The following is a 16,693-nucleotide window of genomic DNA, read 5'->3' on the forward strand; positions in this document are numbered from 1 at the left end:
CCTCCAGAGATAAACCTGTCTCTCTCTCTAACCCCGTCTGTCTTCCCCCTCCACAGATAAACCTGTCTCTCAGCCCCTCCACAGATAAACCTGTCTCTCTCTCTAACCCCGTCTGTCTTCTCCCTCCACAGATAAACCTGTCTCTCTCTCTAACCCCGCCTGTCTTCCACCTCCACAGATAAACCTATCTCTCTCTCTAACCCCGTCTGTCTTCCCTCTCCACAGATAAACCTGTCTCTCTCTCTAACCCTGTCTGTCTTCTCCCTCCACAGATCAACCTGTTTGTCTCTAATCCCATCTGTCTTCCCCCTCCTCAGATAAACCTGTCTCTCTCTCTAACCCCATCTGTCTTCCCCCTCCACAGATAAACCTGTCTCTCTCTCTCTAACCCCATCTGTCTTCCCCCTCCACAGATAAACCTGTCTCTCTCTCTAACCCCATCTGTCTTTCCCCTCCTCAGATAAACCTGTCTCTCTCTGTAACCCCATCTGTCTTCCCCCTCCACGGATAAACCTGTCTCTCTCTCTAACCCCGCCTGTCTTCCCCCTCCACAGATAAACCTGTCTGTCTCTCTAACCCCGTCTGTCTTCCCCCTCCACAGATAAACCTGTCTCGCTCTCTAACCCCGTCTGTCTTCCCCCTCCACAGATAAACCTGTCTCTCTCTCTAACCCTGTCTGTCTTCCCCCTCCACAGATAAACCTGTGTCTCTCTAACCCTGTCTGTCTTCCCCCTCCACAGATAAACCTGTTTGTCTCTAACCCTGCCTGTCTTCCCCCTCCACAGATAAACCTGTCTCTCTCTCTAACCCTGTCTGTCTTCCCCCTCCACAGAAGCGCCTGTCTCTCTCTCTAACCCTGTCTGTCTGCCCCCTCCACAGATAAACCTGTCTCTCTGTCTCTCTCTATCCCCATCTGTCTTCCCCCTTCACAGATAAACCTGTCTCTCTCTCTCTCTAACCCCGTCTGTCTTCCCCCTCCACAGATAAACTTGTCTCTCTCTCTAACCCCATCTGTCTTCCCCCTCCACAGATAAACCTGTCTCTCTCTCTAACCCCATCTGTCTTTCCCCTCCTCAGATAAACCTGTCTCTCTCTGTAACCCCATCTGTCTTCCCCCTCCACGGATAAACCTGTCTCTCTCTCTAACCCCGCCTGTCTTCCCCCTCCACAGATAAACCTGTCTGTCTCTCTAACCCCGTCTGTCTTCCCCCTCCACAGATAAACCTGTCTCGCTCTCTAACCCCGTCTGTCTTCCCCCTCCACAGATAAACCTGTCTCTCTCTCTAACCCTGTCTGTCTTCCCCCTCCACAGATAAACCTGTGTCTCTCTAACCCTGTCTGTCTGCCCCCTCCACAGATAAACCTGTCTCTCTGTCTCTCTCTATCCCCATCTGTCTTCCCCCTTCACAGATAAACCTGTCTCTCTCTCTCTCTAACCCCGTCTGTCTTCCCCCTCCACAGATAAACTTGTCTCTCTCTAACCCCGCCTGTCTTCCCCCTCCACAGATAAACCTGTCTCTCTCTCTAACCCTGTCTGTCTTCCCCCTCCAGAGATAAACCTGTCTCTCTCTCTAACCCCGTCTGTCTTCCCCCTCCACAGATAAACCTGTCTCTCAGCCCCTCCACAGATAAACCTGTCTCTCTCTCTAACCCCGTCTGTCTTCTCCCTCCACAGATAAACCTGTCTCTCTCTCTAACCCCGCCTGTCTTCCACCTCCACAGATAAACCTATCTCTCTCTCTAACCCCGTTTGTCTTCCCCCTCCACAGAAGCCCCTGTCTGAGATCAGGAGTGCCACTCTAACTCAGGTTGTGTTGAACTGGACTCTGGCCGAGCTGGCCGGGAACTACAGGTCCCAGGAAGACGAGCCAGAAGACTGGACGGAGGACATATTGGACGTAGAGGACTGGTATGACCATGTAGTGGTGCCTGTTCTCCGCCGTGTCCTGCCCACCGACCAGACGCACATACCTGGCAGCCTCAAGGCCGTTTTCCACAAAGTGTTGTGAGTAATATGTTCACTAAAGATACTGACAAATACAACACTAGAGACAGGAACATATGTAGTCTCAAACATAGAGCCAAAAGACCCGGTATAATAGTAGGTACTAAATCTGGCCCTCATATCATCACGGTCACCTAATCATCCCCAGTTTACAATTGGCTCAATTGGTAACTATTCCCGAGGTTGTTGCTGTAAATGTGAATGTGTTCTAAGTCAATTTACCTGGTAAAATAAGGGTTAAATAAATAACATTTAAGAGGCAAATAGTCCTAATTATTGTGTCAAACATGCTGACAGATGTAGCTAACATAAAACCACACATGTCCAACATACTACCATACTCCCAGATGTAGCTAGTACCAAACATGTCAAACATAGTACCATACTCCCAGATGTAGCTAGTACCAAACATGTCAAACATAGTACCATACTCCCAGATGTAGCTAGTACCAAACATAGTACCATACTCCCAGATGTAGCTAGTACCAAACATAGTACCATACTCCCAGATGTAGCTAGTACCAGACATAGTACCATACTCCCAGATGTAGCTAGTACCAGACATAGTACCATACTCCCAGATGTAGCTAGTACCAAACATAGTACCATACTCCCAGATGTAGCTAGTACCAAACATAGTACCATACTCCCAGATGTAGCTTGTACCAAACATAGTACCATACTCCCAGATGTAGCTAGTACCAAACATGTCCAACAAAGTACCATACTCCCAGATGTAGCTAGTACCAAACATAGTACCATAGCTGATGCAAGAAAGTCACTGGTCATGATATTTACTGACCGTTACGGACGATCTGTGTTGTGTTCTATGTTAATTGTCTCTACTATGTCTCCATAGCTACCTGAACTCAGACATGGACAGCATGGACAACGACAATATGCCCCTTGATGTATGTAGCATCACCCTAGAGGAGAAGTCATGTGGGGTGAGTAGATACAGCCATCTATATATCATGACACTATGCCCCAAGACATATGTAGCATCACCCTAGAGGAGAAGTCATGTGGGGTGAGTAGCTACAGCCATCTATATATCATGACACTATGCCCCTTGACGTTTGTAGCATCACACTAGAGAAGAGGTCATCTATATCATGACACTATGCCCCTTGATGTATGTAGCATCACCCTATAGAAGAGGTTATCTATATCATGACACTATGCCCCTTGATGTATGTAGCACCACCCTAGAGGAGAAGTCATGTGGGGTGAGTAGCTACAGCCATCTATATATCATGACACTATGCCCCTTGATGTATGTAGCACCACCCTAGAGGAGAAGTCATGTGGGGTGAGTAGCTATAGCCATCTATATATCATGACACTATGCCCCTTGATGTATGTAGCATCACCCTAGAGAAGAGGTTATCTATATCATGACACTATGCCCCAAGACATATGTAGCATCACCCTAGAGGAGAAGTCATGTGGGGTGAGTAGCTACAGCCATCTATATATCATGACACTATGCCCCAAGACATATGTAGCATCACCCTAGAGGAGAAGTCATGTGGGGTGAGTAGCTACAGCCATCTATATATCATGTCATCTATATATCATGTCATCTATATCAAATCAAATCAAATCAAATTTATTTATATAGCCCTTCGTACATCAGCTGATATCTCAAAGTGCTGTACAGAAACCCAGCCTAAAACCCCAAACAGCAAGCAATGCAGGTGGAGAAGCACACTATGCCCCAAGACATATGTAGCATCACCCTAGAGAAGAGGTCATCTATATATCATGACACTATGCCCCTTGATGTATGTCTATATATCATGTCATCTATATATCATGTCATCTATATATTATGTCATCTATATATCATGTCATCTATATATCATGACATCTATATATCATGTCATCTATAGTTCATGTCATCCATATATCATGTCATCTATCTATAGTTCATGTCATCTATATATCATGTCATCTATATCATCACACTATGCCCCAAGACATATGTAGCATCACCCTAGAGAAGAGGTCATCTATATATCATGACACTATGCCCCTTGATGTATGTCTATATATCATGTCATCTATATATCATGTCATCTATATATTATGTCATCTATATATCATGTCATCTATATATCATGACATCTATATATCATGTCATCTATAGTTCATGTCATCCATATATCATGTCATCTATCTATAGTTCATGTCATCTATATATCATGTCATCTATATATCATGTCATCTATATATCATGACATCTATATATCATGTCATCTATAGTTCATGTCATCTATATGTCATGACATCTATATATCATGTCATCTATATATCATGACATCTATATATCATGTCAACTATATATGATGTAATCTATATATCATCTATATATCATGTCATCTATATATCATGACATCTATATATCATGTCATCTATAGTTCATGTCATCTATATATCATGTCATCTATAGTTCATGTCATCTATATATCATGTCATCTATATATCATGTCATCTATATATCATGTCATCTATATATCATGACATCTATATGTCATGTCATCTATATATCATGTCATCTATATATCATGTCATCTATCTATAGTTCATGTCATCTATAGTTCATGTCATCTATATATCATGTCATCTATATATCATGACATCTATATATCATGTCATCTATAGTTCATGTCATCTATATATCATGACATCTAGTTCATGTCATCTATCTATATATCATGACATCTAGTTCATGTCATCTATATATCATGACATCTATATATCATGTCATCTAGTTCATGTCATCTATCTATATGTCATGACCTCTATATATCATGTCATCTATATATCATGTAATCTATAGTTCATGTCATCTATATATCATGTCATCTATATATCATGTAATCTATAGTTCATGTCATCTATATATCATGTCATCTACATATCATGTCATCTATATATCATGTCATCTATATATCATGTCATCTATATATCATCTATATATCATGTAATCTATAGTTCATGTCATCTATATATCATGTCATCTATATATCATGTAATCTATAGTTCATGTCATCTATATATCATGACATCTATATATCATGTCATCTACATATCATGTCATCTATATATCATGTCATCTATATATCATGTCATCTATATATCATCTATATATCATGTCATCTATAGTTCATGTCATCTAGTTCATGTCATCTATCTATATATCATGTCATCTATATATCATGTCATCTACATATCATGTCATCTATATATCATGTCATCTATACATCATGTCATCTATATATCATGTCATCTATATATCATGTCATCTATAGTTCATGTCATCTATAGTTCATGTCATCTATATATCATGTAATCTATAGTTCATGTCATCTATAGTTCATGTCATCTATAGTTCATGTCATCTAGTTCATGTCATCTATACATCATGTCATCTATATATCATGTCATCTATGTATCATGTAATCTATAGTTCAAGTCATCTATAGTTCATGTCATCTATATATCATGTCATCTATAGTTCATGTCATCTAGTTCCTGTCATCTATCTATATATCATGTCATCTATATATCATGTCATCTATATATCATGTCATCTATATATCATGACATCTATATATCATGTCATCTATATATCATGACATCTATATATCATGTCATCTATATATCATGTCATCTATAGTTCATGTCATCTATAGTTCATGTCATCTATATATCATGTCATCTAGTTCATGTCATCTATCTATATATCATGTCATCTATATATCATGTCATCTATAGTTCAAGTCATCTATAGTTCATGTCATCTATACATCATGTCATCTATATATCATGTCATCTATATATCATGTCATCTATAGTTCAAGTCATCTATAGTTCATGTCATCTATATATCATGTAATCTATAGTTCATGTCATCTATAGTTCATGTCATCTAGTTCCTGTCATCTATCTATATATCATGTCATCTATATATCATGTCATCTATATATCATGTCATCTATAGTTCATGTCATCTATTTATCATGACATCTATATATCATGTCATCTATATATCATGTCATCTATATATCATGACATCTATATATCATGTCATCTATATATCATGTCATCTATATATCATGACATCTATGTATAATGACATCTATATATCATGTCATCTATATATCATCTATATATCATGTCATCTATATATCATGTCATCTATATATCATGACATCTATATATCATGTCATCTATATATCATCTATATATCATGTCATCTATATATCATGTAATCTATAGTTCATGTCATCTATATATCATGACATCTATATATCATGTAACCTATATATCATGACATATATATATCATGTCATCTATATATCATGTCATCTATATATCATGACATCTATATATCATGACATCTATATATCATGTCATCTATATATCATCTATATATCATGTCATATATATATCATGACATCTATATATCATGTCATCTATATATCAGCTATGTATCATGTCATCTATATATCATGTAATCTATAGTTCATGTCATCTATATATCATGACATCTATATATCATGACATCTATATATCATGTCATCTATATATCATGTCATCTATATATCATCTATATATCATGTCATCTATATATCATCTATATATCATGTCATCTATATATCATCTATATATCATGTCATCTATATATCATGTCATCTATATATCATGACATCTATATATCATGTCATCTATATATCATGTAATCTATAGTTCATGTCATCTATATATCATGACATCTATATATCATCTATATATCATGACATCTATATATCATGTCATCTATATATCATGTCATCTATATATCATGACATCTATATATCATGTCATCTATATATCATGTAATCTATAGTTCATGTCATCTATATATCATGACATCTATATATCATGACATCTATATATCATGTCATCTATATATCATCTATATATCATGTCATCTATATATCATCTATATATCATGTCATCTATATATCATCTATATATCATGACATCTATATATCATGTCATCTACATATAATCTATATATCATGTCATATATATATCATCTATATATCATCTATATATCATATCATCTATATATCATCTATATATCATGTCATCTATATATCATCTATATATCATGCCATCTATATATCATGTCATCTACATATCATGTCATCTATATATCATGTCATCTATATATCATCTATATATCATGTCATCTATATATCATGACATCTATATATCATCTATATATCATGTCATCTATATATCATCTATATATCATGTCATCTATATATCATGTCATCTATATATCATGTCATCTATATATCATGACATCTATATATCATCTATATATCATGTCATCTATATGTCATCTATATATCATGTCATCTATATATCATGTCATCTATATATCATGACATCTAATATGCATGTCTATATATCATGTCATCTATATATCATGTCATCTATATATCATGTCATCTATATATCATCTATATATCACGTCATCTAGTTCATGTCATCTATATATCATGTCATCTATATATATCTATATATCATGTCATCTATATATCATGTCATCTATATATCATGACATCTATATATCATCTATATATCATGTCATCTATGTATCATCTATATATCATGTCATCTATATATCATGACATCTATATATCATGTCATCTATATATCATGTCATCTATATATCATCTATATATCATGTCATCTATATATCATGTCATCTATATATCATCTATATATCATGTCATCTATATATCATGTCATCTATATATCATGTCATCTATATATCATGTCATCTATATATCATGTCATCTATATATCATCTATATATCATGTCATCTATATATCATGTCATCTATATATCATCTATATATCATTACATCTATATATCATGTCATCCATATATCATGTCATCTATATATCATGACATCTATATATCATGACATCTATATATCATGTCATCTATATATCATGTAATCTATAGTTCATGTCATCTATATATCATGACATCTATATATCATGTCATCTATATATCATGTCATCTATATATCATCTATATATCATGTCATCTATATATCATGACATCTATATATCATCTATATATCATGTCATCTATATATCATCTATATATCATGTCATCTATATATCATGTCATCTATATATCATGTCATCTATATATCATGACATCTATATATCATCTATATATCATGTCATCTATATGTCATCTATATATCATGTCATCTATATATCATGTCATCTATATATCATGACATCTATATATCATGTCATCTATATATCATGTCATCTATATATCATGTCATCTATATATCATGTCATCTATATATCATCTATATATCACGTCATCTAGTTCATGTCATCTATATATCATGTCATCTATATATATCTATATATCATGTCATCTATATATCATGACATCTATATATCATCTATATATCATGTCATCTATGTATCATCTATATATCATGTCATCTATATATCATGACATCTATATATCATGTCATCTATATATCATGTCATCTATATATCATCTATATATCATGTCATCTATATATCATGTCATCTATATATCATCTATATATCATGTCATCTATATATCATGTCATCTATATATCATGTCATCTATATATCATGTCATCTATATATCATGTCATCTATATATCATCTATATATCATGTCATCTATATATCATGTCATCTATATATCATCTATATATCATTACATCTATATATCATGTCATCCATATATCATGTCATCTATATATCATGACATCTATATATCATGACATCTATATATCATGTCATCTATATATCATGTAATCTATAGTTCATGTCATCTATATATCATGACATCTATATATCATGTCATCTATATATCATGTCATCTATATATCATCTATATATCATGTCATCTATATATCATCTATATATCATGTCATCTATATATCATCTATATATCATGACATCTATATATCATGTCATCTATATATCATGTCATCTACATATAATCTATATATCATGTCATCTATATATCATCTATATATCATCTATATATCATGACATCTATATATCATGTCATCTATATATCATCTATATATCATGTCATCTATATATCATCTATATATCATGTCATCTATATATCATGTCATCTACATATCATGTCATCTATATATCATGTCATCTATATATCATGTCATCTATATATCATGACATCTATATATCATGACATCTATATATCATCTATATATCATGTCATCTATATATCATCTATATATCATGTCATCTATATATCATCTATATATCATGTCATCTATATATCATGTCATCTATATATCATGACATCTATATATCATCTATATATCATGTCATCTATATGTCATCTATATATCATGTCATCTATATATCATGACATCTATATATCATGTCATCTATATATCATGTCATCTATATATCATGTCATCTATATATCATGTCATCTATATATCATCTATATATCATGTCATCTATATATCATCTATATATCATGTCATCTATATATCATGTCATCTATATGTCATCTATATATCATGTCATCTATATATCATGTCATCTATATATCATGACATCTATATATCATGTCATCTATATATCATGTCATCTATATATCATCTATATATCATGTCATCTATATATCATGACATCTATATATCATGACATCTATATATCATGTCATCTATATATCATGTCATCTATATATCATCTATATATCATGTCATCTATATATCATGTCATCTATATATCATCTATATATCATGTCATCTATATATCATGTCATCTATATATCATGACATCTATATATCATGTCATCTATATATCATGTCATCTATATATCATCTATATATCATGTCATCTATATATCATGTCATCTATATATCATCTATATATCATGTCATCTATATATCATGTCATCTATATATCATGACATCTATATATCATGTCATCTATATATCATGTCATCTATATATCCTGTCATCTATATATCATCTATATATCATGTCATCTATATATCATGTCATCTATATATCATCTATATATCATGTCATCTATATATCATGTCATCTATATATCATGTCATCTATATATCATGACATCTATATATCATGTCATCTATATGTCATGACATCTATATATCATGTCATCTATATATCATGTCATCTATATATCATCTATATATCATGTCATCTATATATCATCTATATATCATGTCATCTATATCTCATCTATATATCATGTCATCTATATATCATGTCATCTATATATCATCTATATATCATGTCATCTATATATCATGTCATCTATAAATCATGACATCTATATATCATGTCATCTATATATCATGTCATCTATATATCATGTCATCTATATATCATGTCATCTATAGTTCATGTCATCTATCTATATATCATGACATCTAGTTCATGTCATCTATATATCATGACATCTATATATCATCTATATATCATGTCATCTATATATCATCTATATATCATGTCATCTATAGTTCATGTCATCTATCTATTAATCATGACATCTAGTTCATGTCATCTATATATCATGACATCTAGTTCATGTCATCTATCTATATATCATGACATCTAGTTCATGTCATCTATATATCATGACATCTATATATCATGTCATCTAGTTCATGTCATCTATCTATATGTCATGACATCTATATATCATGTCATCTATATATCATGTCATCTATATATCATGTCATCTATATATCATGTCATCTATATGTCATGTCATCTATATATCATGACATCTATATATCATGACATCTATAGTTCATTTCAGTTACATTCCAGGCCGACTACACTACAGGTGTTGGATTGCATCTTTAAAAAAAATATAGAAAGATTGTTTTTAAATGTAACCTTAATTTAAATAGGCAAATCAGTTAAGAACAAATTCTTATTTACAATGAGGGCCTACCCCGGGCAAATCGACAGAGCAGTTCGCATCACATGACTATATCATATGATGGGGTTAGCTGATACATTAAACACCTATCCAGGTGTTGTGAGATCAAGCATGCGTCTGCAATGTAATCATTGTAAACAATAATTTTTTTCTTAACTGACTTGCCGAGTTAAATAAAAATAAATAAATAAAAATCATCGCTTTGGAGATAGCTGTTATATTAGTTCAACGGCCTGTGTTTGATATCTCTCGCTTCAATAATAGTAGGTCTCTGACTGATATAGGTAAAATTAGAGGAGCACAGAGACACCTACTGGTGACTACATGTCATGACAACCTCTCAACATCTCGTTCTCGTGGGATCTCTTTCAATTAAATTCCTTTTTTTTCAATTCAATTCACATTGACGTAGAAAAGTGAAAAACACTTACATTGTCAAAGTGAAACATGTTTTGACCTGCACTGTTGGAGCTCGGAGTATGAGAATTAACACTGTACCCTGCGATTACATCTGCTACCCTGTCTATGTGACTAATAAACTCATCTAATCATCGATCTAATCTATCAACGATGGTCAAATAAGACATTAATAATGGAATAATAAGGATAACGTTAATAGCGCTAATAATATTAACAGCAATTACAACAAATAATAGTTATGAGAATAATATAAACTTTCCATCTCTCCCTCTCTCTTGCTCTAGTTGACCAATGCTGTGGAGAAAGTGGCGCGCGTCCTGCACTGTGTTGCCCGTAGCAACTTGACGTTGTCCGAGGAGACTGTTATGCGTCTTGTCGTGGAGCTGACCGGGCGGCTCAACTCATTGGTCCAGAAGTTCTCCACCGCGGTAAGCCTCAACCAATCATTAGGGGACTTATTTAGACATTAGATCATATTTGAATGTTAATAAGTGTGGAATTAATTATAACTTACATGGTCATTTACCGTAATATGTACACTGTAGAGTTATGCTGCTGATCTCACAAAATGAAATAGACCATGTTTAATATTTTATCTTCCCCATACAGAACTTCAGTGAGGTGGCGCACCACTTCCAGGAGGTGTTTGGCCAGGCAGACTCCCCGGCTCTGACCCAGGAGAATCTCAACGACCCAGACTTCATCAGGCTCTGGTTCCAGATCAAACTAAAGCCCCTGCTTCCCTCCGTCCCCCCCGGCCTTCTCTCCTGCCTCAGCACCAAGAACTTCACCTGCCCCGTCTACCAAGCCCTGTGAGTAACACTAAACCTAACCTAACATTAATACATCTACCAAGCCCTCTGAGTATCAACACTAAACCTAACCTAACACTAATACATCTACCAAGCCCTGTGAGTAACACTAAACCTAACCTAACCTAACACTATTACATCTACCAAGCCCTGTGAGTAACACTAAACCTAACCTAACACTAATACATCTACCAAGCCCTGTGAGTAACACTAAACCTAACCTAACCTAACACTAATACATCTACCAAGCCCTGTGAGTAACACTAAACCTAACCTAACATTAATACATCTACCAAACCCTGTGAGTAACACTAAACCTAACCTAACACTAATACATCTACCAAGCCCTGTAAGTAACACTAAACCTAACCTAACACTATTACATATACCAAGCCCTGTGAGTAACACTAAACCTAACCTAACCTAACACTAATACATCTACCAAGCCCTGTGAGTAACACTAAACCTAACCTAACATTAATGCATCTACCAAGCCCTGTGAGTAACACTAAACCTAACCTAACATAACATTAATACATCTACCAAGCCCTGTGAGTAACACTAAACCTAACCTAACATTAATACATCTACCAAGCCCTGTGAGTAACACTAAACCTAACCTAACACTAATACATCTACCAAACACTGTGAGTAACACTAAACCTAACCTAACACTAATACATCTACCAAGCCCTGTGAGTAACACTAAACCTAACCTAACACTAATACGTCTACCAAGCCCTGTGGGTAACACTAAACCTAACCTAACCTAACACTAATACATCTACCAAGCCCTGTGAGTAACACTAAACCTAACCTAACACTAATACATCTACCAAGCCCTGTGAGTAACACTAAACCTAACCTAACACTAATACATCTACCAAGCACTGTGAGTAACACTAAACCTAACCTAACACTAATACATCTACCAAGCCCTGTGAGTAACACTAAACCTAACCTAACACTAATACATCTACCAAGCCCTGTGAGTATCAACACTAAACCTAACCTAACATTAATGCATCTACCAAGCCCTGTGAGTAACACTAAACCTAACCTAACACTAATACATCTACCAAGCCCTGTGAGTAACACTAAACCTAACCTAACACTAATACATCTACCAAGCCCTGTGAGTAACACTAAACCTAACCTAACCTAACACTAATACATCTACCAAGCCCTGTGAGTAACACTAAACCTAACCTAACCTAACACTAATACATCTTCCAAGTCCTGTGAGTAACACTAAACCTAACCTAACACTAATACGTCTACCAAGCCCTGTGAGTAACACTAAACCTAACCTACCACTGATACATCTTCCAAGCCCTGTGAGTAACACTAAACCTAACCTAACACTAATACACCTACCAAGCCCTGTGAGTAACACTAAACCTAACCTAACATTAATGCATCTACCAAGCCCTGTGAGTAACACTAAACCTAACCTAACACTAATACATCTACCAAGCTCTGTGAGTAACACTAAACCTAACCTAACACTAATACATCTACCAAGCTCTGTGAGTAACACTAAACCTAACCTAACATTAATACATCTACCAAGCCCTGTGAGTAACACTAAACCTAACCTAACACTAATACATCTACCAAGCCCTGTGGGTAACACTAAACCTAACCTAACCTAACACTAATACATCTACCAAGCCCTGTGAGTAACACTAAACCTAACCTAACACTAATACATCTACCAAGCCCTGTGAGTAACACTAAACCTAACCTAACACTATTACATATACCAAGGCCTGTGAGTAACACTAAACCTAGCCTAACCTAACACTAAAACATCTACCAAGCCCTGTGAGTAACACTAAACCTAACCTATCCTAACACTAAAACATCTACCAAGCCCTGTGAGTAACACTAAACCTAACCTACCCAAACACTACTAATAATATATCTATGGTTCCACAGTGTGGAGGAGCTGAGTGAACAAATGAAGCTGATGGACCAGGAGGACGAGCAGATGTTTGAAATGCACGGTCACATGATCTACAAACAGTTCCTGTTGCCCTTCCTGTTGAATCACAACTCCTCAGGTCAGAGTTCTGATTGATCAGTTCTCCAGGCCAAAATAAACATGTATTTGTACTGTTTTATTTACGTTGGTAACCAGTTTAGAATAGCAATAAAGGGGGGGGGGGGTTGTGGTATTTGGCTAATATATATATATATATATTTTTTTTAACCTTTATTATACTTGGTAAGTCAGTTAAGAACAAATTCTTATTTTCAATGACGGCCTAGGAACAGTGGGTTAACTGCCTGTTCAAGACAGATTTTGTACCTTGTCAGGTCAGGGATTTGAACTTGCAACCTTTCGGTTACTAGTCCAATGCTCTAACCACTAGGCTACCCTATACCACAGCTAATGGCTGCTAATGGCTGTACTCCACAATGCGTTGTGCCTAAGAACAGCCCTTAGCTGTGGTATATTGGCCATATACCACAACACCCACATGCCTTATTGGTTAAATATACGCTGGGACATATCACTTGCTCAGTTACATGTGGCAAGCATAGAGTTGTATAGAGGACTCTATTGCCCAAAATACAGTTTTAGTATGGGCAGCAACGTTGATGACTTTCACCATTTTGAAGTAGTCAACTGGGCGGGACATCCTATAGGTTAAGGAAGGATCACATAACTGCAGGTGGCCAATAAATGACCAACCATGACTTTATACCTGTTCAAACAGCACACCCTGCATCCCACTGCTGGCTTGGCCACTGAAACTAAGCAGGGTCAGTCCTGGTCGGTCCCTGAATGGGAGACCAGATGCTGCTGGATGTAGTGTTGGAGGGCCAGTAGGAGCCACTCTTTCCTCTGGTCTAAAAAAAATATCCCAATGGCCCAGGGCAGTGTTTGGGGACATTGCCCTGTGTAGGGAGCCGTCTTTCAGATGGGATGTTAAACGGGTGTCCTGACTCTCTGTGGCCACTAAAAGATCCCATGGCACTAATCGTAAGAGTAGGGGCTATTAACCCCGGTGTCCTGGCTAAATTCCCAATCTGGCCCTCATACCATCATGGCCACCTAATCATCCCCAGCTTCCAATTGGTTCATTCATCCCCCCCTTCTTCTCCCCTGTAATTATACCCCAGGTTGTTGCTGTAAATCTGAATGTGTTCTTAGTCAACTTTACCTGGTAAAATAAGGGTTAGATTTAAAAAAAATAAAAGTATAAACCCTTTCAGTTTGTTTACCAACACGCATAGAAGTTATAGAATAAAAAATGGACTACTACTTCAAAATGGAGATGGCCTCAATGGCTCTGCCCGTGTGCTCACCGATACAACGTTACGATCTCTATACAACTCTATGGTGGCAAACTCCAGACTCTTTGTCATGTGATCTTCGCCAGTCCCACTGCATAGTGGTTATTACTATTAAATGAAACATAAATCATTATAACCTGAAAACGGCCTCTGATATACTGATAGGATCCCTTCACTGTTTCCATCCTCAGACCCACAGTGCATCTCTTCAGCCAGTAGCAGTGCAGACTGGCTGATCAAGAACTTTGGTGGATTCTCTGCATTCGCTCCTCTGAGGGATTTCTATGATCTAAATGCTAATTTCTCTGCTGTAAGTATGAGAGTCATGGACGTTTCAATATCGGCTGACTGCACCACCATGTTTATACTGTATATTACACGACCGGTCAATGTCGGGTGACTGCACCACCATGTTTATACTGTATATTACACTACCGGTCAATGTCGGCTGACTGCACCACCATGTTTATACTGTATATTACACGACCGGTCAATGTCGGGTGACTGCACCACCATGTTTATACTGTATATTACACTACCGGTCAATATCGGCTGACTGCACCACCATGTTTATACTGTATATTACACGACCGGTCAATATCGGCTGACTGCACCACCATGTTAATACTGTATATTACACTACCGGTCAATGTCGGCTGACTGCACCACCATGTTTATACTGTATATTACACGACCAGGTCAATGTCGGCTGACTGCACCACCATGTTTATACTGTATATTACATGACCGGTCAATGTCGGCTGACTGCACCACCATGTTTATACTGTGTATTACACGACCAGGTCAATGTCGGCTGACTGCACCACCATGTTTATACTGTATATTACACGACCGGTCAATGTCGGCTGACTGCACCACCATGTTTATACTGTATATTACACGACCGGTCAATGTCGGCTGACTGCACCACCATGTTTATACTGTATATTACACGACCGGTCAATGTCGGCTGACTGCACCACCATGTTTATACTGTATATTACACGACCGGTCAATATCAGCTGACTGCACCACCATGTATATACTGTATATTACACGACCGGTCAGAATTCTGGACACACCTACTCATTCAAGGGTTTTTCTTTATTTTTTTT

At 36.0% G+C, this 16,693-nt stretch overlaps 1 protein-coding gene across 1 annotated transcript in view; it reads left to right on the forward strand.

The window, feature by feature from the left end:
* Positions 1-16,693, forward strand: part of LOC109885747 (uncharacterized) — a 71,025-nt gene that overhangs the window by 42,347 nt on the left and 11,985 nt on the right. The window contains exons 11-16 of the mRNA XM_031811089.1: positions 1,770-2,005; positions 2,865-2,952; positions 11,745-11,888; positions 12,070-12,272; positions 14,214-14,338; positions 15,770-15,888. Of these exons, the coding sequence (XP_031666949.1) occupies positions 1,770-2,005; positions 2,865-2,952; positions 11,745-11,888; positions 12,070-12,272; positions 14,214-14,338; positions 15,770-15,888 (915 nt within the window). The remainder of the gene's footprint in view (positions 1-1,769; positions 2,006-2,864; positions 2,953-11,744; positions 11,889-12,069; positions 12,273-14,213; positions 14,339-15,769; positions 15,889-16,693) is intronic.

Source organism: Oncorhynchus kisutch, unplaced genomic scaffold, assembly GCF_002021735.2.
Source record: "Oncorhynchus kisutch isolate 150728-3 unplaced genomic scaffold, Okis_V2 Okis01b-Okis20b_hom, whole genome shotgun sequence".
Classification (NCBI taxonomy): domain Eukaryota; kingdom Metazoa; phylum Chordata; class Actinopteri; order Salmoniformes; family Salmonidae; genus Oncorhynchus; species Oncorhynchus kisutch.